This window comes from Xenopus laevis, chromosome 7S (assembly GCF_017654675.1).
Source record: "Xenopus laevis strain J_2021 chromosome 7S, Xenopus_laevis_v10.1, whole genome shotgun sequence".
Classification (NCBI taxonomy): Eukaryota; Metazoa; Chordata; class Amphibia; order Anura; family Pipidae; genus Xenopus; species Xenopus laevis.
The window spans coordinates 23654439-23678901 of NC_054384.1; the positions used below are offsets into that span (position 1 = coordinate 23654439).

Here is a 24463-nt window from a genome sequence, read left to right on the forward strand (position 1 = left end):
GAGTGTGAATGGTGTGAAAAGACAATCTGTCCTTGTGAGGCGAGATTTAGGCTTTTATTTATTTATTTTTTTTGGCTGAGAACAGACAAAAATATGGCATTGGCAGGAGCCTTTCATTAAAGGAGAAGTAAAGTTAAAAAACGATACCTATTTCTTTCTGTTTACCAGCAGCCCCCCTCCTGAAACGCCATATTAAAAAGTGTCTATTTAGTAGTGGCTTTGTGTACCCTTGTTCGTTAGTTTCTCCACCGTTCAAACTTTGGCGCCGCCATTTTCCATTCTGCCTCTACTGTACTGCGCATGCGCCTCATTTCAGACCGACAGCCTCTAAACAAGGAGGCATTAAAACAAAGTTAAAATAAAGGCTTCTTTTTAATTTGCGCTGTTTTCCTTTTATTAAACATGTATTTAGACAGACCTCTGTCAGACAGACCAAAACGCTGGGAATATTTAGCTGACCTCCGTTGCTCAGCTCCTGCGCTCACTGCCAAGCTGTAAATTAAAACCGGAGTGAGCGCAGGAGCATGTAAGCTTCAACAGGGAAGAAGCATCGCGATTGGCGGTTGAGTGAAAGCAGGCGGGGGCAGAGGTCAGGAATGAGGAAAGGCTAAATCACGTGCCTGCAACGTCAGCTCTTCAAAGGAAAGCCACAATATACTCATGCGCATGTGCAGGGCACTGCTGTGAATGATTGCGCATGCGTGTGCCCTAATAGGACTCGTTTTTGGACTGCAGCCAGGGAATGCTTCCATTTACAGCTTTGAGCTTTTTTTAAAAATGATGACAGCACAAACCTTAATAGAAAAACGAATGAGGGAATGCTTACTGGTAAGGATACTTTTATTTCATGGTCAGCAGTTAGAGCTTTATTTGATTTTTGACTTTACTTCTCCTTTAAAGGACCGGTAATATAAACATTTTTTTTTAAACATTATCGTTAGTATACATTGAAAAAAAAAAAAACAACACCAAGACAAATAAAACTTTAAAATCGCAAAGCCTTTATTGAGAAATAACTTACTGAAACTCCTCTTCAGAAAAGGTGACAGGGCAACAATCCATCATGCGGTGCTCGATTTCTCCACCCTGGCTATCTCCTATAAGGAAGGCAGGGAGGAGAAATCGATCGATGCGCGATGGATCGCAAGTGGAATTTTGGTTTCTTAAAGTGGACCTGTCACCCAGACACAAAAAACTGTATAATAAAAGTCCTTTTCAAATTAAACATGAAATCCAATTTCTATTTTTTATTAAAGCATTCATGGCTCTGGTAAGCTCATTTAAAAATCTCAGCTGTCAATCAAATATTGTCTGTCCCTCCTCTATGCCTTAGGCATAAAGTCGGGGCAGATAATTACTTTCACTTTCCATTCAGCACTTCCTAGAAATCGTTGTTCTCCCCACATTCCCCAGTTATCTTCACCATTTAATGGTGTAGCCAGGGCATGGGGATGGACATCAGGTCCCCCATTCTGGTGCACAAACAAGCTTTTGAGATAATGCAAGGCTTGCCTTAATAACAGTGTCCACAAAATGTCTCTTGCCTGCTTGCTATAATTATGAATTCTTAGACTGAAGGAAACAAGATTCAAATAATTAATATAGTGTAATTAAAGTTAATTTTGCTTGACTAATGTGATAAACTAGGATTTTTTGGGGGGTGACGGTCCCCTTTAATAAAGACTTTGCGATTTTAAAGTTTCATTTATCTTGGTTTTTCTTTCAATGTATACTAACTTCTTTTTTTTTAAATTGATGTTACTGGTCCTTTAAGTTGAAACCTTTTAAGGATACACAGCATCTTCAGGTTTTTGTTACTGGTGAGCTCTTGCTGAATATAGTGATATAGTGATTCATTCCTGGGTTTGTAACACATTTAGTCTAACTCCCTAAAGCAACTCTTACCTGCTGGCTAATTGCTACAGTGATGCTCAACAGAGAAATCTATACCTGCTTATTCACTGCTGACAATCAAACTGCTTTCAGTGCAATGATTGGCAACACAGATCTTAACTATAAACAAAGGCACAATCTTTGAAGTTACTATGCAGAATGGAAATGACACCCATTTTCTACTAATAGCTATAAGAAATCATAAATACTTATACTGACCAAGAAAGACCCTTCTGAATATTTGCTATATATTTCTTGATGTTATAACTGTCCCTTCAAAGATAATGCTGATGTACACAGTCATTTTTTATTTACTTTTTAGGCAACAAATATTTAACATTCCTCTTAAACTGTAAAAAAATAAAATCATAAAGTATAATAATTCTCATTTGCAACAGAATAGTTAAAAGTACTGTTGATTCACCAAAACACATTTATAGTTTCAGGTTCCTAATGGAATCAAATAAGGGCAGAGTTCGTACCTTTCGCTGAGACAGCTTTCAGCCTTTTAGCTTCCTACTATTTCAATGGAAATTAACATTCAGCTTCAGTAGTTTGAAACATTCATCTGGAAGGCCATTTACTTTCATTAATTCTAAAACCAGGCAACATCAATGTAATCCAACAACATCAATAAATTAGGTGAAGATGTAAGAGGGTGACTAACTGTGGGTAGTAATCTAACACTTTCATTTAATGAGATAATTATGTCAGAGGAAGACTCACCAGGCCCGAGATATTTTAATAAAGTAAACCGATAATCTTTCAGACTAAATTTAGTACAGTATGCGCTTGTGACATTTCTATTGTAAGTGTCTCAAAACCAAGATGAACAAAAGAGAAAATTCTACAGAATGGATAGTACTCAGGTTTTAAGACTTTCTAATAAGCAGTGGGAAAATTATAAAAAGTGTAATATCTGTATTAAACAACAAAGTACAGGAGGCTTGGGCTTAAAAATTGTCCTTAAGATCTTTCTTGTTTATGGTCTTTAGTTGCCCTTGAAGCATTTCTTTGTCGAGTTGCATAATGTTTTGTCTATTCTGCTATACATTTCCATTTCCAAATACACATATAGTAATCCCACTTGTTGAATCCCATAAGTATTCAACAAGTACGGTACTTGGTGCTCACTGGGTAGGAACAGCCAATTTAAATTTCCAGTAAAGCATTGTAGCAAACAAGGTCTTACCTCTTGCTATTTGCAAAGTAAAATCCAACATTTTCTGTTTACCGTATATACTCGAGTATAAGCCGAGTTTTTCAGCATCCAAAATGTGCTGAAAAAGTCTACCTCGGCTTATACTCGGGTCAGCGGGCAGTAGCTGAGATTGCAGTCACTTTTAATCATTCCTATACCAACAGTTCACTTGGGGAGAGACTGCAATATCCCATAATGCCCTCTGTTGGTTATATGAAAGAATAACAGTGACTGCAATATCATACAGCACCCTCTGTTGGTTATATGAAAGAATAACAGTGCGCCCTCTGTTGGTTATATGAAAGAATAACAGTGACTGCAAAAATCACACAGTGCCATCTGTTGGTTATATGAAAGACTAACAGTGCGCCCTCTGTTGGTTATATGAAAGATTAAAAGTGACTGCAATATCACACAGCACCCTCTGTTGGTTATATGAAAGAATAACAGTGACTACAATATCACACAGCACCCTCTGTTGGTTATATCAAAGATTAACAGTGACTGCAATATCACACAGCGCCCTCTGTTGGTTATATGAAATAATAACAGTGTGCCCTCTGTTGGTTATATGAAAGAATAACAGTGACTGCAATATCACACAGTGCCCTCTGTTGGTTATATGAAAGAATAACAGTGACTGCAATATCACACAGCGCCCTCTGTTGGTTATATGAAAGAATAACAGTGTGCCCTCTGTTGGTTATATGAAAGAATAACAGTGACTGCAATATCACACAGCTCCCTCTGTTGGTTATATTAAAGAATAACAGTGACTGCAATATCACACAGCGCCCTCTGTTTGTTATATGAAGGATTAACAGTGATGGCAATATCACACAGCACCCTCTGCACATGGAAGTGGGACAGTGGGACAATGCACACAGTAATCCATTTGGCAATTCTCTGTCACCATCAACTTTGCAAAGAAGTCCGGTTGATCGATGGGGGGGTCGCTTTGGCAGAATGTGCGCTGCTGGGAGACAGGGCTGTAGTTGTGTCTAGGCTTATACTAGAGTCAATAAGTTTTCCCAGCTTTCGTAGGTAAAATTAGGTACCTCGGCTTATACTTGGGTCGGCTTATACTCGAGTATATACGGTATGTCTTTATTTAAAATGGAAATTTATGACACAATAACTCCCTGTGTCCATTTTTCAGACAGAATAGGATGAAATTGTTCCTTTGTGTCAAACATTATTACACTGCAAGCTACATTAAGGGTAAGTCCACACGAGGAGATTTGGGGAAATTTAGTCGCCTGGCAACTAATCATCTCTTTTTCTGGGCGACAATCTCCCCAAACTGCCTTTGCGTGTCTTCCCATCCGCTATAATGAAAAGTCGCATGTGCTAAAGCACTCACGGCGCTTAGTTTTCCAAAGTTGCACGAAGTTGCCTCATAAATCTCCTTGTGTGGACTAACTCTAAGGAGATCAATTTTAGATTACAGGGAGGGGATCCGTTATTCAGAAGCGCATTATCCAGAATGTTCTGAATTACAAAATGACCATCTCCAATTTAACCAAATAATACAAATCTCCATTTTAGCCAAATAATGCTAATTTTTAAAGATGATTTCCTTTTTCTCTGTAATAGTAAAATAGTACCTTGTACATAGTTAAATCAGGTTGAAAAAAGACAAAGTCCATCAAGTTCAACCCCTCCAACTGAAAACCAGCATCCATACACACACCCCTTCCTACTCTCACATAAATTATATATACCCATATCTATACTAACTTACTAACTAGAGTTTAGTATCACAATTGCCTTGGATATTCTGTATGTCCAAGAAATCATCCAAGCCATTCTTAAAGGCATTAACTGAATCAGCCATCACAACATCACCCGTCAGTGCATTCTACAACCTCACTGTCCTGACTGTGAAGAACCCCCTACGTTGCTTCAAATGGAAGTTCTTTTCTTCTAGTCTGAAGGGGGGGGCAGCTCTGGTACGTTGATCCTCTTGGATAAAAAGGTCCCCTGCTATTTGTCTATAATGTCATCTAATGTACTTGTAAAGTGTAATCATGTCCACTTGTTTTCCAGAGAAAACAACCCCAACTCCTCTCATAATTTAAGTCTTCTATCCCTCTAACCAGTTTAGTTGCACATCTCTGCACTCTCTCCAGCTCATTTATATCCCTCTTAAGGACTGGAGTCCAAAACTGCACTGGATACTCCAGATGAGGCCAGGGACCTATAAAGAGGCATAATTATGTTTTCATCCCTTGACTTAATGCCCTTTTTTATGCAAGACAGAACTTTATTTGCTTTAGTGGCCACAGAATAACACTGCCCAGAATTAGACAACACATTTTGTGTATAACACGCATTCATATTATTTTTGCCAAAGTGCATAACCTTGAATTTATCAACACTGAACCTCATTTCCCAGTTTGCTGCCCAGTTTTCCAACTTAGACAATTCACTCTGCAAAGTGGCAGCATCCTGCATGGAACCTATAGTTCTGCACTATTTAGTATCATCTGCAATAATAGAAACAGTACTTTCAATGCCCTCCTCCAGGTCATTAATAAACAAGTTGAAAAGCAAGGGACCTAGTACAGAGCCCTGCGGTACTCCACTAACAACACTGGTTCAATTTAAAAAAGTTCCATTTACCACCACTCTTTGTAGTCTATATTTTAGTCAGTTCTCTATCCAGGTACAAATACTATGTTCCAGGCCAACATTCCTTAATTTAACCAGTAACCTTCTGTGTGGCACTGTATCAAATGCTTTAGCAAAGTCTAAGTAAATCACATCCACTGCCATCCCAGAATAGAGGTCCCTTCTCCCCTTCTCATAAAAATAAATTAAGTTAGTCTGGCAAGTTCTATTAAGCATAAAACCATGCTGGCACTAACTCATAGTATTATGATTTGCTATGAAGTCCAGTATCTTATCCTTTATTAACCCTTAGAAAAATTTACCAATCTACCACTGACATCAGACTAACTGGCCTTTAGTTTTGAGGTTGAGAACGGGATCCCACATTAGCAATTTGCCAGTCTCTCTGCACCATGTCAGACCTCTTTGAATCCCAAAAAATTAAGTAAAGAGGTTTGGCAATCACAGAGCTAAGCTCGCTAAGTACCCTGGGATGAATACCATCTGGCCCTGAACCTTTGTTTATATTAACATGTTCTACTCTCATTTGGATTTCCTCATGTGTGAACCATGCATCATTAGTTGTATTACTAGAATTGGGACTATTAAGAAGGAAACCTTCATTAACTGGTTCCTTATTTGTGTTCTCATCAACCAACTGACCCCCTCTGATATTAAGGATCCCATCCCTTCCTGCTTCATTTTTTTACTATTAACATATATAAAAAATTATTTTGGATTCTGTTTACTGCTTGCTGCAATATCGTTTCCATATCAATTTTAGCTTGCCCGACAGCTTTTTTGCATGATTTATTGGCCTCCTTGTAAATGATTCAGCTGTCCCAGCTAACTTGAAAGCTTTAAAGCATGTCTTTTCTTGCCCACCTCAACACCAACATTTCTATTGAAACAAAAAGGTTTTGCTTTGCAACACTGTTCCTTGCTTACAAGGGGAATATCCTGACATGAATATTTATTAAGCAGCATTTTAAAGAGTTCCCATTTTTGTTCTATGTGAAGCATTTCCCACTTCCCATGTTGCAGAGATGCCCTTATACAGTCAAAGTTTGCACGTCTGAAATTTAGTGTTTTAGTTACTCCCTTATAGAATTGCCTCTGCGACAAAATCTCAAAGGAGACCATGTTATGATCACTAATCCCTAAATGCTCAACTACACAAATGCTAGAGATGAGTTCAGTATTGTTAGTTATTACAAGATCTAAAAGCGAGTTATTCCTAGTAGGTTCTTGAACAAGCTAGAATAAAAAGTTCTCATTCAGCCTATTTATAAATCTACTAGCTTTTCTGTCTTGGCAACCCCATTACCCCAGTCAATGTCTGGATAATTGAAGTCACCCATAGTAATAACTTGACCTAGGTGTGAAGCCGATTCTTTTTGTAAGAGTAGCTGGGCTTCATTCTCACTTATACGAGGTGGTTTATAGCATACACCAATGATGATTTTCTTTGTAACCTTTTGCCCAGTCAAAATCCCTACCTAGAGGGATTCCACACCCTCACCAGTGCCAGCCATGGTTATTTCTTTAGTGCACAGCTTTAATTTAGGCTTTACATACACACACTCCTCCACCCTTTTTATTCCCTCTGTCCCTCCTAAAAAGGGTATAACCATTTAAATTCACAGTCCAGTCACATGTTTTATCCCACCAGGCCTCAGTGATACCAATTATATCATAATCGGTGCAATTAATTATAGGTCTCATTTTACCTGACAAACTCTGTGCATTTGCCAGCATACAATGGAGGTTACTACTTTTTCTTTTGAAATTTGCATTATTTAGTGGAGAATTATATCTTAAGCTAGTATTAGTCTGTTTTCCTTGTAAAACTATTAAAGATTTATGTGTGAGGAATTGGGCTCATGTCTAGGACATTAGAGGATCTCCTCTGTCTTTATTATGGCTCATTGGACATGTGTTTGAAAAAGTGGCCACTTTAAGCGCTTCAAATTAACCTAAGCGCAAGAGTGCTAGAGTGCTAGCAAGAGTGCTAGCAAAGTGTGGTAAGCAGTCGTTGCCGAAAAATCGCCCTTTAGTGAATTTGCCCCATGGTATTGCTAATTTTCAAAAATGACACATATGTATCCTTAATTTTAAGTAGTTCTTGTATCGTTAGCGGTTTTCTTCCTTTGATTTGAGCTAGTTGCCCTGTTGCTCTTCTGCAAAATTTGCCTTTTCTGTTCCTTACTTAGATGGTTTGGCATTTTTTTTTTTTTTTTTTTAAACTACAGGAATCATCTGATCTTTGTTAGGTTTTACGATTTGCCTCAGCCCTATTCCTCCAGTCATAAATACCTAAGGGAAGATAATCAATACTTAACATGCCTTATTAAAGTTGTCATTTTCCAGACCACAATAAATATGAATTGAGGTGTATATTGGTTAAGCACATTGTTTCAGAGAAAGCCTATCTGTATAATGTATGGGTATTTTGTTCTTTAACGCCAATCACTGTATAAAAAGACCTTTCTAAGAAAGTAAATACACAATAGTTACCTTACTACTGTTGGATAAAGCTCTGAAGTATAAATATACACCACATTGAAGGCTGCACTGACAGATAATTTTCCAAATAAGGCAAGAACGGTTGGATTTATGAAATCACCTGAAATTAGAAAGAAATGAAAGTAATTTATAACTGCAAAGATCAAGATATGCACACACAGTACTGTTTTGTAAGCAGCTAGCAATTATTTTGTATTTACACAGCATCAGGCTCCATTTATTCAAGTCAATTTTGTTTTATTGATAAAAAGGACAATTAAAATGCTAAATATTTCTAAGCATTTATATATATTATTAGAAAACACATAGTACACTAGTTAACTGATACATGCAGGTGATTTATATATATTGGGGGCTTCGTCAAAAAGAAATTATCAGAATTCAAAGCCATGGACCATTTTTCATTAACTTGGTATCAATTTGTCTGTGACCTAATTTGTATCTGTCAGGTCTGGTCACAGGTGAGTGACTGTTAGGTAGAAGCCTTTGTGCTGCATGACCTGGTAATTCATGTGTTTGGCTTGATGAAAAGCAGAAGGCATGTTATTAAGTAATTAATAAAGAAGAAACAAAAAAAAATCACAACAGATTCTGTGCAAGGTGCAATGAAAGACACAAATCCTTATACAAGGCCAGTGATTGAGGCTGGCAGCTAAGAATAACAAGTATGTGAAGCAGGCAAGAGGTCTGGTCAGGTGGCAAACAACAGCAAATCCAGGCAAAAAATCTGGGCAAGCAGCAAACAAGAAAGTCCCAATAGCAGGCCAGGGTCAAACCAGGACATCAGATGAAGCTTGCATGCAAGGCAAGGCAGGAACTAAGGAATGAACTAGATCACAGAACTAGACTCAGTGATCCAGCATGGAGGGGTAGAAAGAGGCTGGCTTAAATAGGCCCTTGGTGGGAGGATTGCTGGCACCTGGCCATGACAAAATTAGCAATGGAGGCAATTTAGACAGGGGATTATTATCAGTAGTTATTATCAGTAGCAAACTTTAAAAGCCTCCATTTGCCCAGAAAGGAAATGCATGAATAGTCCAGAGTTCTAATAACTGCTGGCAGTATCTTATGTCCTGTAAAACTACTGTAAACTGCGCAACAACTCTAGAATGTAAGCTCTATCAAGTAGGGGCTTCCATACTCTTGTGTCTTTTAACACAGGACACCTAATATTTGTAAATGTTAATATTCGTGTTTTATTCCAACTTCTGTCCTCCCTATTTGCAATACTGTTGTAAGAATGTACAGTGCTGTGTATACAAACAGTCCTATACAAATACATACAAACATACTATTGGTATGCTAGTAAAGTGTGTTTGGGCTGGCAAAGCATCCCCTGTAGCACATTGGGGATAGGTGGTGGTTCTTGATCTTCTTCACTGGTTAGATCACTCTAGTGTACCAGCTCCCTCAGTGATTAGTCCTCCCTGTCCTGACCCTTGCAGAGGCGAGACTGCAATGCCATATCCATACATGCTGTTAACTGCGGGCACAAGTTTAAAATTGGCAGACATTTGGACTGGGTTGAGATCAATATACATCAATAATACATAATAACTGCAAAGGGAAGCCTCCAATAGACAGCCTAGTGACATAAGGGAAATGAATCACATTACAACTTTATTATTTTAGCATGCCCCAAATACGTATGCCCCATAATCACCAGGCAAGCCTCCCAAGCTACCCTTTTATTTAGAATCATCATTTCTGCCTTAACTGGGCCAAACTGGATGATTCCACAGTAATCCATTCTTTTTTGGTTACAAATTCAGTAAACCGATCATGTTTATTTGGCATGATCAGGCAAAAGTTTAGTAATCTTCAAGCAGAGAACCCTGTAAATACTGTCTGCACTGCACTAAACGGTAAATAAGGGGCTTCTATTTTTCACTGTGGAACCCCCAAATATGCTTTGTATTATAAAGACATGAAATTTAGTTCTACTACCCCTTTATCTCCATCCAAACTGTCAGAGATGTTCTTCACTGTGTTCCGCCCAGCTCTTTCTACCTATTTCATGTATGTGCCAGCTTATTGGCAGCCAACCAAAATCTAAAATATACACTGAATCCGCCACTGTCTATCTTCAAAGCATGAACTTTTCTTCAAAAGCTCATCTGCCATGAAAGTCATTAATGAAACAAAATTAATTGCAATATATTTCCTGTTGCTCGCTCTTCCTCCATGGCAACAGTAACTAGAAGTAACCAAGAAATTGCTATTAGATTGGAATTCTTTGTGTTTGTGTAATTGTGGAACAGCACGAAGCAGTCATTTGCCCAAATTTTGAATTGCCAATTGTTTGAATATTGATGTGGAAAAGGTCTGAAATGTTTCAAAGAGGATTCTCAAGTAACTCTTCAACAGACATCTCATCTTTTGTGTTCAAGTGATTCGCCTTGGTGGATGCTGAATGATCTTTATAAAATATTTCTGTTTCTTGTGCTTTATTGCCCTGAATACATACAACCTTCTATAAAATAGCTTTTTTTTTATATTACAAAATGCCTCATTTCTTTCTTTATTATCTGATAAGTTTTTTACTTTATCCAGTGGTTTATGTAAAGAGATTTATTGGGCATCTTTTATCATCATTTGAAAGAAAACAAAAAATATTTTGCAGTCTTAGGAAAGCAAACCAAGCAATATGCCTATGGCTGCAGAAAAAACAATAACAAAACAAAAACCCACACACCTCATCAGGCAGCCAGTAAGTGATCCCTGCAATTGCACTCTAATAAAAGGGCATCAGGGGATAGAGATGCAGATCTTTAAAAGATTTAGGGGCAGATTTACTAAGTTTCGAATGGCAAATTAAAAATGTTTTTGGTCAAAACTCACAAATTAGAATTTAAAATCACCAACTCGAATTTGAATATGAGATTTATCACACCTTGACCCTGGCAACTGTTCTAATTAGATTATTTTCCACCGTAAACCTGACGAGTTTATGTAAAAGCCAATGGCAGAGGTCCGTTTAACTTTTTTTTTTAAGTTTTCCAGATTTTTGTATTTTTTCAGATCGTTCAGCACTTTTTTCATTTTTACTTTTTGAAATTTGAACTTTTGAAAAATGTAATGATAATCGTGCTTTTAGAGTTTTTAAGTTTAGTTGTGGTTTCAAAAATCTCTAAAACCACTAAAATCTTTAATAAATAAGCCTCTTAGATGCTATTAGCAGGGCTGTCAGTGGAGCCTAAAGGGTATATTTATTAAAGGATGAAAGAGAAAATTTGGAGTAGTTTCACCGAACATGTAGATTCCCTTCAACTTCAACAAATCTTTTTGCCACAATTCGATATTTGTTTGCACAAAAACTCACAAATTCAATTATTTTTTCAAAAACTCAAATGTCTGGTATTTATTAAGCACAGAAAACTTGAGAATTTTCAACACATAAAAGCTTTATATTGAAGTCAATTGGAGTTTTTGTATGCAAAATCATGCCATTTTTTTTAAATTTGAGATTTGAGTTTTTTGAGCTTGTCAACTATTGAGGTATTCCTTTTCCATGATTTGAGCTTTTTTATAGTCTGACTTATTAATCAAAAAGCAAACGTCCGTGGTTTTTTTTTTTTTTTTAAATTGTGAGTTTATTCGAAGAAAAAAAAAACTCACCAATTTTATTTTTGATACATTTTTGATAAATAAAATAGAGTACAAGACAAATTTTTTCCAAAAATAATGTCTCCAGGTTGAGGCTGGCGAATTAGCATTATAAAAATCAAGCAGCCACTTTTAAATCTCATTATCTACATCACCCCCTGCATGCTGATTTTCTACATTTCCGTCATTCTCTAGAGACATTTCCCCACTACATTTACAGTGGTGTGAAAAACTATTTGCCCCCTTCCTGATTTCTTATTCTTTTGCATGTTTGTCACACTTAAATGTTTCTGCTCATCAAAAACCGTTAACTATTAGTCAAAGATAACATAATTGAACACAAAATGCAGTTTTTAAATGAAGGTTTACGTTATTAAAGGAGAAAAAAAACTCCAAATCTACATGGGCCTGTGTGAAAAAGTGATTGCCCCCCTTGTTAAAAAATAACTTAACTGTGGTTTATCACACCTGAGTTCAATTTCAAAGGTTATAAAGCCATTTCTAAAGCTTTGGGACTCCAGCGAACCACAGTGAGAGCCATTATCCACAAATGGCAAAAACATGGAATAGTGGTGAACCTTCCCAGGAGTGGCCGGCCGACCAAAATTACCCCAAGAGCGCAGAGACAACTCATCCGAGAGGCCACAAAAGACCCCAGGACAACATCTAAAGAACTGCAGGCCTCACTTGCCTCAATTAAGGTCAGTGTTCACGACTCCACCATAAGAAAGAGACTGGGCAAAAACGGCCTGCATGGCAGATTTCCAAGGCGCAAACCACTTTTAAGCAAAAAGAACATTAAGGCTCGTCTCAATTTTGCTAAAAAACATCTCAATGATTGCCAAGACTTTTGGGAAAATACCCTGTGGACCGACGAGACAAAAGTTGAACTTTTTGGAAGGTGCGCGTCCCATTACATCTGGCGTAAAAGTAACACAGCATTTCAGAAAAAGAACATCATACCAACAGTAAAATATGGTGGTGGTAGTGTGATGGTCTGGGGTTGTTTTGCTGCTTCAGGACCTGGAAGACTTGCTGTGATAGATGGAACCATGAATTCTACTGTCTACCAAAAAATCCTGAAGGAGAATGTCCGGCCATCTGTTCGTCAACTCAAGCTGAAGCGATCTTGGGTGCTGCAGCAGGACAATGACCCAAAACACACCAGCAAATCCACCTCTGAATGGCTGAAGAAAAACAAAATGAAGACTTTGGAGTGGCCTAGTCAAAGTCCTGACCTGAATCCTATTGAGATGTTGTGGCATGACCTTAAAAAGGCGGTTCATGCTAGAAAACCCTCAAATAAAGCTGAATTACAACAATTCTGCAAAGATGAGTGGGCCAAAATTCCTCCAGAGCGCTGTAAAAGACTCGTTGCAAGTTATCGCAAACGCTTGATTGCAGTTATTGCTGCTAAGGGTGGCCCAACCAGTTATTAGGTTCAGGGGGCAATTACTTTTTCACACAGGTTTGGATTTCTTTTCTCCCTAAATAATAAAAACCCTCATTTAAAAACTGCATTTTGTGTTTACTTGTGTTATCTTTGACTAATAGTTAAATGTGTTTGATGATCAGAAACATTTTGTGTGACAAACATGAAAAGAATAAGAAATCAGGAAGGGGGCAAATAGTTTTTCACACCACTGTATATGGGGAAAGTATACTGGCAATTTTTCACAGAGAATTTACACTAGGAAACATTTTTACCACATTTCTTTTGAAAAAGTTTACTTTGAGATAAACCCCATTTAAAATGGGCAATAACATTAACATATATGTTTACATTAGTGCTGACCTATATGCAAACGCAACTCTCCATATTATAAATATATAGATATATAAAGAGAGATATATAAAACATGCTTAGATTTTGTTTTGATAAGTCATAATGCATTTTCATCTTATGAAATGCACAGAACTGTCCCTGCCCTCCTCCTATTCACCTTGTGTTTTATATGGAACCGAATATTCTACTTCATCTGAAATCAGATAATTAGTCTGTGAATCTTTTTGATTTATCCCTTGTAGTCTAAACTAAATTGTATTCTCTATCTATAAATTACTAATCCCATTATTAGACACAGTAATCTTGATACACATAATCAATTAAGTACATCGGTGAAAGAATGGAAATCAGAGAGCCTCCATAAATCAGCACCTGTTTATTAGATGGCGCACACACATACACATTACATTTAAATTAAATACTAACGGTTATGTAAGATTCATTTTCATCTTTGAAACATCAGCCCGTGGGCTGTGCCTTAATAAAATTACTTTACTCAGTACCACCAACTAATATATATTTTGGAAATAAATAATAGCATTTTCTATTACTAAAGCTAAATTGGACTTAATACTGTGGGTATGCATATGCCATGTATAAGGCCCCATAAAGTTATCAACAGCAAAAGTTTCTAGGTCCAGTCGCACATAGCAACTAGCAGTTGAATCGTGATGGACACCGAAAGGGATACGGTTTCACAAGATGGTTAACACTTTCTCTAGGAATCTTGAGATTTGGGGGTCAACTGTTACATTATGTGAAGCTGGAAGGAGGAGGGGTGGTCAGCGATCTGTACATCCCAAGAATAACAGTACTGTATCTGCTGAGTGTAAAGCTCACCATAGGCGTTAAGATTTTCCTCTGCTTAAAGTGGACCTGTTACCCAGACACAAAAATCTGTCTAATAAAAGTAATTTTCAAATTAAACAAGAAATACATTTTCTATTTTTTATTAAAGCATTGATAGCTGTTGTAAGCTCATTTACAATTTTCAACTGTCAATCAAATATTGTCTTCCACTCCTCTATGCCTTAGGCATTGAGGCGGGCAGACAATTACTTTCACTTTCCATACAGCACTTCCTACATGTCACTGCTCTCCTCATATTCCCCCGTTCTCTTCACTGTTTAATTGTGTATCCAGGACATGGGGATGGACATTAGGTCCGCCATTCTGGTGCACAAACAAGATTCTGAGATGGTGCAAGGCTTGTCTTAATAACAGTGTCCACAAAATGGCTCCTGCCTGCTTGCTGTCATTATGAATTCCCAGACTACAGGAAACAAGATTCAAATTACAGGTATGGGACCTGTTATCCAGAATGCTCGGGACCTGGGGTTTTCCGGATAATGGATATTTCCGTAATTTGGGTCTTTATGCCTTAAGTCTATTAGAAATTCATTTAAACATTAAATAAACCTAATAGGCTGGGTTTGCTTCCAATAAGGATTAATAATATCTTAGTTGGGATCAAGTACAAGCTACTGTTTTATTATTACAGAGAAAAAGGAAATCATTTTTAAAAATTTGGATTATTTGGATAAAATGGAGTCTATGGGAGACAGCCATTCCGTAATTCGGAGCTTTCTGGATATCGGGTTTCAGGATAAGGGATCCTATGCCTGTATTTATATAGTGTGATTAAAGTTCATTTTGCTTGACTAATGTGATAAGATAGGATTTTGAATAAATTTTTCGGGTGACGGGTCCCCTTTAACGACTGATTTTAGTGCAACTCATCAAATCCGTCAAATTATTATGAGGTTAGTGAGAACTGCAAGATCGTGGATCTAACTATTTTTCATCAGACATTGGTCAGAAAATTGATCGGGCAGCTACCCACAGTTTTCCTGGCTTCAACTAGAGGATATCGCTTGAAATGGTCTTTTTAGTTGATGGACAAATCAGACATTTAAACGATTGTTGTTTCAAGATAAGCTTGGTGTTAAAATAACAAAGAACTTTTAAAAACTTTAACATCAATGGCCACGTTAATAAGAATAATTGATTAGGATAATTGGAACTGGTTCAGACCAGGCTAACACATGCCTACGTGGCATGTTTGGACTCATGGGGGGAAAGTTAATACAAATTCATAAGAATAATTACAAAAATATGTGTTTTGCAATGTAATATGCTTTGTTAGTCTTTAATTGCAAACGTTTTAAGAAGTGCTTGAAGGTGACATGTCTTGGTAATCTTTTGGCTCAAACATAACTTTTTCAGTAAGATGTTTTATTACATACACTGCGACAGAGGGGAGAGCAGCAGAGGAGAGCAAACAAAGACATGGGGTAGACAGAAGACCCTTTAACAAGTACATGCCCAATGCCTCCCCATATATACAGGTATGGGATCCATTGCCTGGAAACCTGTTATCCAGAAAGCTCTGAATTACAGACTGGCCATCTCCCATAGACCATTATAATGAAAGAATCCAAATTTTTAAAAATGATTTCCTTTTTCTCTTTAATAATAAAACAGTACCTTGTGCTTGATCCAAACTAAGATGTAATTAATCCTTATTGGAGGCAAACCCAGCTTCTGGGGTTTATTTAATGTTTACATAATTTTCTAGTATACTTAAGGTATGAAGATCCAAATTACGGAAAGATCCATTATCCATCATTCTCTCTCTATCTCTCTCTCTCCGTAATAATAAAATAATAAAGATATTTTCTAAAAACATTTTAGTGTGTTTCATTGCCAGCCACTATAATACCCACGGAAATCCTATACTGTTGTGTTCTTGCCCCGCATATGCTATGTGTTATGTTAATTCAAACTGAAATTAACTTTTAGCATCATATAAATGGCTATATTTTAATACAATCAACATTTTTTATTTTTATGCTGGTATGCTTTAAATTTGAACTGCTTTCTGGTTGCTAAGGCTTAATTACAGTTTGCGGTAGAACAACAGGTGAGGGTCTGAATAGAAATATAAACAATAAAAAATATGAACAGTCATAAAACTGAACAAGTTCAGTTTTTTTATCAGGTCAATGACAACTGATTGGAGGCTGAAAATAGGCAGGGATATAAAATGAATATTAATAAATCAAAAAGTATAAAGATTTAGTAATAAATACCAATTTAAAAAGTTGCTCCATCTATAACATACTAAAAGTGAACCTCTCCTTTATGAGCATCTGATATGTTTGAAGATATTGGTTGAACAGTTGGCTCCCACTCATCTGGTAATCTCTGCAAATGCTAAAAAAAGGTTGACTGTGGGTAGGAAATATGGCTTCATTGGTACTTTGCTATTCAAGATGTATAAACAGAAGGCACAACTCTGCATCAACTAGGTGGTACATTTTACTGGCATTAGACAGAAATGGCTAATGTGGTTTTAACTCTATTATTTTACTCAAATAATAACATTCTCCCAAACACTTTATTTTCCATGCATCTTCAACAGCAATATACAACATTTAAATAACTTAAATAGCTTACCAGGAGAACAAACCATTCCTGCATATACAGGTATAGGATCTATTATCCGGAATGCTTGGGACTTGGAGATAATGTAATTTGGATCACTAATATGGATTTATGCAGTTTAGTTAGGATCAAATGCAAGGTACTGTTTTATTACTGACACAACTCAACAGTGCTGCGAAATATGCTGGCGCTATGTAAATACATGTTAAAGGGGTTGTTCACATTTCAGATAACTTTTAGTATGATGAGAGTGATATTCTGAGATAATTTGCAATTGGTTTTCATTTTTTATTATTGAAGGTTTTTGAGTTATTTAGCTTTTTATTCAACAGCTCTTCAATTTGTATTTTAAGCAATCTGGTAACTAGGGCCCAAATTACCTTATCAACCATGCATTGATTTTAATAAGAGACTGGAATATGAATAGGAGAGAGTCTAAATAGTAGGATCAGTAATAAAAAGTAACAATAACAATACATTTGTAGCCTTACAGAGTATTTGTTTTTTTAGAAGGGGACGGCGACGCACGTTTGAAAGCTGCAAAGAATCCGAAGAAAAAGACAAATAACTATAAAACTATAAAAAATAAACAATGGGGGCGTGGTTTGGATGGCGGAGTGAGCGGACGCAATCTAGCTGAGCTCCCGCTTCACTGGCCCTTAAAGCTTAATTGATATAATAGCAACAGCCGAAATCATGAAGAAATCACATGCGAAACCTTCACAGGGGACATCGCAAAGATCTATGCCGTCCCGAAAGGAGAAGGACATAGATAAATTCTTCAATAGATCGTCGCAAATGCGGACAAACGACAGCGCTACGTTCTTTATGGTACTAACGCTCCGCTCTCAACTGGAAGGTAGCACCCCTACTTTCTTAGAGAGCCAAATAGTCGGATCCCCATCGGCTTGGTCACCCATCTAGTAGGGTCCAGAGGGCGGTCGCTTTCTAGCTGGGCCTCTTGAGAACGACCTCCACCAACACCAACCCTCACCTTTTGCGCCTTTAATTTTTTCTACTCGGGGAATGCTTTAAGCTTCCTGTGAGCAGAAGCGCACTTCAACTCTCTTCCCTTTCCAATAAGGGGGGAGACTGTGCTACTCTTTTCCTTTTCCTCTTTTCCTATTTTCCTTCCCCCTACCCTTGTTTTCAACCTACGCTTACTTCTTAATCTCTATCCAACCTCTTGGTGCAGCTGGGGACTTTGCTGTACTAGACACCTTTTCCTTTCTTTAATTGACCTTAATTACTTGCACGTACTATGTCCGGACATAGGCCAGACTCGTTCCAGATAGTTAGTATTAATGTCAATGGGCTCAATTCCCCCCAAAAAAGGATTCTTCTCTCAGCTGATTTACAAAAAAGAAAAGCGAGTATTGCATTCGTCCAAGAGACGCACTTCAAAGTAGGGTGCACCCCCAAGTGGAATAACAAACACTTTCCTGACATATATTGTAGCAGGTCTCAACCCACAAAGGTTAAAGGAGTGGCTATTTTACTAGCTCGCAATTTCGAATTTACACTGACAGATAGAAGAAGCGACCCCGGGGGCCGCTATATCTTTATAAAAGGTACTTTTCTCGGGAAAATGTATACACTGGCGAACATTTATCTTCCGAATTCGGAACAAGTAACAGAATTTTCTCGCATTACAGACCAACTACTCTCCTTCACTGAAGGCACCCTCATTCTCGGGGGGGATTTCAACCTACCCATGGAGCCAGTACTCGATTGCTCAGCAAAGCATACCAGCGTCCCCAGGTCACATATAACCAAAGTCAAAAAACTCCTTCACCAACTGCTACTAGCGGATCCTTGGCGCATACTCTTCCCAACCACAAAAGACTACACGTTCTATTCTCACAGGCACCATACGTATTCCAAAATTGATCACCTCTTTCTCTCGCACGCTGCCCTTCAAGACGTACTTAATAGTCAAATCTTACCTAGGACGTGGTCGGATCATTCCATGATAACTCTTACACTTCGCACACCCCTCAACCGGCCTAAAACAAATTCGGGGAGACTCAATGAATCTCTGCTAAGAGACGATCAGCTAACCTCTGCTTTAGCCTCCAAAATTACAACATATTTTGATGAAAACAACTCCCCGGAAATTTCGCCGGTGACTTGCTGGGAAGCGCATAAGTGTGTGATCAGGGGGTACTTGATCCAAATGGGTGCCAGAAAGAAAAAAGAAAGAGAACAAAAATACCGTACTCTTTTAGATAAAATAGCTTCGTTAGAGTTGACACATAAGCATTCGCTGCAACGTGATACGTTTCGGGAACTAACGGAGGTTAGGAAACAGCTAGCAGAACACCTAGAATACTATACGACCAAAGTGTTGACATTGACAAAACACCGCTTCTACGAACACGGTAATAAATGCGGGAAATTATTGGCCAGAATATTGAAATCCTCACAATCCAAGAACTTTATCCCCTCTATACGCAACGACAGAGGCACACTGGAACATATTTCAGACAAAATAGCCTCAGTTTTTCGGGAGTTCTATACGTCGCTTTACCAATTACCTAGCTCAACGCCGACACCCGCTGACCTACGGTCAGTTCACATTGACGAGTATTTAACCTTAGCAAATTTGCAACATATTTCCTCAGATTTCACAGCGAAGCTAGAAGAAAACATTACTATAGAAGAGGTGGAATCGGTCCTTAACGATACGGCCTCGGGCAAGAGCCCAGGCCCGGACGGGTTCACAATCCCCTACTATAAAATTTTCAAAGGCAAGTTACTGCCGTATATGTGTTCAGCTTTTAATAGCATTTCTTTGGGCAAAACCTTTGATAAGTCCTCACTAACGGCACATATTACGATACTTTTGAAACCAGGTAAAGATGCGACAGACCCCAGTAATTATCGACCCATCTCTCTGATAAACACAGATATAAAATTATTGGCGAAAATTCTATCCCGTAGGCTACAAGCTCTTCTTCCTACCCTAATACACCCAGACCAAGTGGGGTTTATCCCTGGACGGGAAGGTAGAGATAATACGAACAAATTAATTAACTTACAATTCTGGGCCAAAAAACATAAAATTGAGAATTTGCTTTTATCTACCGACGCAGAAATAGCCTTCGACAGGGTCAGCTGGGAATTCATGTTCTCATGTTTAAAACATCTAGGACTGGGCCCTAACATGCTGACATGGATCATGTCTCTTTACGATAAACCAACGGCACACCTGAAAATAAATGGCTACCTGTCGGAATCCTTTGATATTTGTAATGGCACAAGACAAGGCTGCCCGTTATCCCCCACACTCTTCATACTTGCTTTGGAGCCCCTACTTAACCACATTAGACTTAATGCACATATATCGGGCATCCCCGTACGCAACACGCAACATAAAATAGCTGCATATGCAGATGACCTGCTGTTTTTCCTTACCAACCCTGTCACATCTATACCAGCACTGAATAGTGAGTTTCAGCTGTATGGAACTCTCAGTAACTTCAAGATTAACTTCTCTAAATCTACAGCCCTAAACATCTCAATTTCCGATCTAACAACCCCTACCTTGTCCACGGGGTTCCCCTATAAATGGGCGCAAAGATCGTTTACGTATCTAGGGCTTAAAATCACTAAAGACTCCTCGGAGTGGGCTGAGCTTAACTTAAAACATGTGATATCGAAAATAAGAAAAGACCTGTTCACTTGGAAAGACAAGCCTATTTCGTGGTTCGGGAGAATGAATGTTGTTAAGATGAACATTATGCCCAGAGTCTTATACATCTTCCAAACTCTCCCACTGCAGGTAGGGGAGGCACAATTTACTCAACTGCAAAAAATAATTACGAAGTTTGTGTGGCAGGACAAAAAAAGCTAGAATCGGCCACAATATGCTGGTCAAATCCAAGCGTCAAGGTGGCGTGGCGTTGCCAGACTGCCGTATGTATTACTATGCATCGGTCTTGCTAAGAATAGTAGACTGGTCCCATTACGCTAACACAAAATTATGGGTAGAAATAGAGCAACAATCTGTTTACACATATTTATTGCATCTTCCATGGATAGATCGATCTTATAGGCGGTTGAAACATACGGACCATCCTCTCCTATCTAATACAATGATGATTTGGGACAAATGCCGTACAAAATATTCCCTCACTAGCTACCCATCACCTTTGCTGCCGCTGATAAACAATCCAGCCTTCCCCCCAGGATTACAACTTAATTACTTCCAAGACTGGTTAATAGAGGGGAACCTTCAATTGGTCCATTTCATGGAGAATAAAACATTTATCCCTAAGGACAAGTTGCAAAACTCGACACAATTTAAGAGAATGGATCACCTTAAATACGCGCAAATTTCCCACTACTTCCATAGCTTAGGAGGGCTTCAAACCTTAGGAAGAGACCTTACAAAATTTGAAACAGCCTGCTCCCTACAGGACCCACCGAGACATACCATTTCTCTTTTATACAAACTGCTGCAGCCGACCACCAAGTGGGAATCAGTCTCCTACATAAATAGATGGTCCAGAGACCTAGATATCCAATTGGAAGAGACACAGATAGAAAATATGTTATCCAGATTATTAAAATGCTCCAAATGCAGCCGGATACAAGAATTAAACTACAAAATAGTAACTAGATGGTATTACACGCCATCCAAATTGCAATATATGTATAAAAACTCAAGCGGCACCTGTTTGCGCTGCTCTAGAGAAAAAGGTACCATGCTTCATGTCTTCTGGTCCTGCGACCTTTTGAGACCATTCTGGGTAGAGATTTGCTCACTGTCCAGCCAGATCCTTGGTATGGACATACCGGCAGATCCCTCACGCGTTTTGCTATTCCATAACACGCAACCAGCAGCTTCGTTCAATTCTGGCCTTGAACCGCAATTGCTGAATGCTGCCAAACTTCTAATACCGCTGCATTGGAAAACTACATATATTCCTACAGTAAAAGATTGGTTCAATAAAATCTCTGAAATTTATAAATTTGAAGAAATGTCGTCTTATACCGCGGATCAGTTTGCTAAGTTCTCATCGGTTTGGACGAGATGGCTTCTGTTTAAAGACACAGACGTGTACAAAGCCTATCTATGAGAGGTACGAGTCATGTAACTCCCTGCTGCACCCACTTCCCCCTCTTTCGCTTGTTACCCCTTCTTTACTTATCCTTCTCTCAATCTCTCCACAATACACAATCTTTTCTTGATGAGAATATCAACCACCTTAGGGTATGCTGTAGGATATGTTCACGGTACTTTAATATCTTATTGATAGATATGTAATACTGATGGAAAAGTACATGCAGACGAAAACACTTGAGTGAATAATTTGTGTATGTCACTATTGTACTTTCATTTTGACTTTGTATTGATGGAAGTTTCTAATAAAGCTTTTCAAAAAAATAAATAAATAAATAAATAAATAATGAAAACCAATTAAAAAGTTGCTTAGAATTTGTTGTTCTATAACATTCTAAAAGTAAATTTAAAGGTGAACCACCCCTTTAATAATAACAAGAGGACCTTCAGCATAGGGAGCCAAACAGGGAAACACGAAAATACAGGTTGGAACATCCGGACCACAGAACTAGTAGAGTCAAAGCAACTGAATTAAGTTTTAACGTATTCTAGTTTATGTTGAGCCTGTGATTAAGTGCCCCTCTGGCACAAAACACCTAAGGCTTAATTCAGCTGCTTGGACTATACTACTTCTGTGGCCTGGAAGGGTGTATGAGTGTGTTTCACTGTTTTATTATTACAGACCTAAAGTAAATTGTTATTATTTAAAAATGGACTGTAATGAACATGGCCTTGCCCTAATGCGTAGCTTTCTGGGTATTGAGTATAAGGGGTCCTATACAAGAATTCATATATACTTATTTGAAATAAGTCCATACCTCCATACAGTATTTCTCTACTGGTTGTAAATATATTGTTCTGTTCTGTTGATGCCTGAGGACTATTTTGCTGCATGCAATATGGCAACTTTCACTAATGTGTATTAATATAAACATATACAGTAATAATAAAACAGTTCCTTGTACTTGATCCCAATTAAGATATAATTAATCCTTATTGGAAGCAAAACCAGCCTATTGAGTTTATTTAATGTTTATATGATTTTCTAGTAGACTTGAGGAATGAAGATCCAAATTACAGTAAGATCAGTTATCTTGGAAACCCCAGGTCCCAAGCATTCTGGATAACAGGTCCCAAACCTGAATAGAAAATGTTGGAAGTATGCAAGCTTTGCCTTTCTGAATTTCTATAGTTAACCTTGTAAAGAGATACAAACATTTTACACTTTTAGGCTGATATTGGAAGTTTTAACAGAAATAGACATTTCTGAAAAAAATAAGTTAAAAATCCATACATTAACTATAAAATAAACACAGAAAGTTTTTATTACTGGGACATTCTCTGAAGTTGGAACACCACTACTGGAGATAACTCTGAAGTTGCAACAGCACTGCCAATTTGTGACCAGGGAGGAAGAAGATTGTAAGAGTGTGATCAAGTGGGTTTGCATTGCGGGGTACTGCAGATAAGACATCATAAGATGATTTCTGTCCAAAAAGTAACAGTAAATCAAATATTCCAGAAAATGAAAAAGCCGATATCCTGTTAAGTTCTGAGCCGTTAAGCAAGACAGAAAAGGATAAGACATCAGACTATTTTATATACAATTCAATGCATTTTCTTGCCCAACCTCAGCTGAAAGTAAGATTAAACCATCAGTTATTTTTTACCATTGAGAAGGAGAAAAATTGCTTTAATCTGAAAGTGGAAATAGTATACATACAGTCTGCCAAAATAATGAGCATATGTTGACATACGCAACTAAAACACTGTTTTCCTTATTCATTTTACTAATCTTACTAAAGTGTATAAAAATGCACAGCACTGCAATTAATTAAAAATAGGCAAACCTCAACAAAGCATGTCAACGTAAAGTTATAGAATGATGTGCTGGTTCTATCTGATCTCAAAACTGCTGCAAACAAATTCAGGATTTGCCTAAAGAAAACAGATAATTGAGAAAGAAAGTGAGACGTACCCTATGCACAGTGGCAGCAAGAAGACAAATAAAATGATGCCTTTATCACATCAATGAGCTGGACAATCTAGGTATTAACCTTTACGAATGCAAAGGCAGGGAAAAGAACACATGCACCCACAATGCTGCACTTTTTTGCCAGAATTCCAATGTAATTGCAGGTGCCCACTAAGCAGCATGCACCACATATTGCGTGCAACTTACCTATGCGTGGTAATGCTTATACACCGGAAACAGCTTTTAAAGAAAGCAGATTATTTGATGAAAGTCAGTTGTGTTGGCGCACCAGGAGCACCCTGGAAAGAACACCTTCTCAAGGCGGGTGTTAATTATTGGGCTTTCTCA

At 37.9% G+C, this 24463-nt stretch overlaps 1 protein-coding gene across 1 annotated transcript in view; it reads right to left on the reverse strand.

Moving 5' to 3' along the window:
- Positions 1 to 24463, reverse strand: part of slc22a15.2.S (solute carrier family 22, member 15, gene 2 S homeolog) — a gene marked incomplete at its 5' end in the record, with an annotated part of 153576 nt that overhangs the window by 35673 nt on the left and 93440 nt on the right. The window contains 1 exon segment of the mRNA NM_001086152.1: positions 8225 to 8333. Coding sequence (NP_001079621.1) covers positions 8225 to 8333 — 109 coding nt within the window.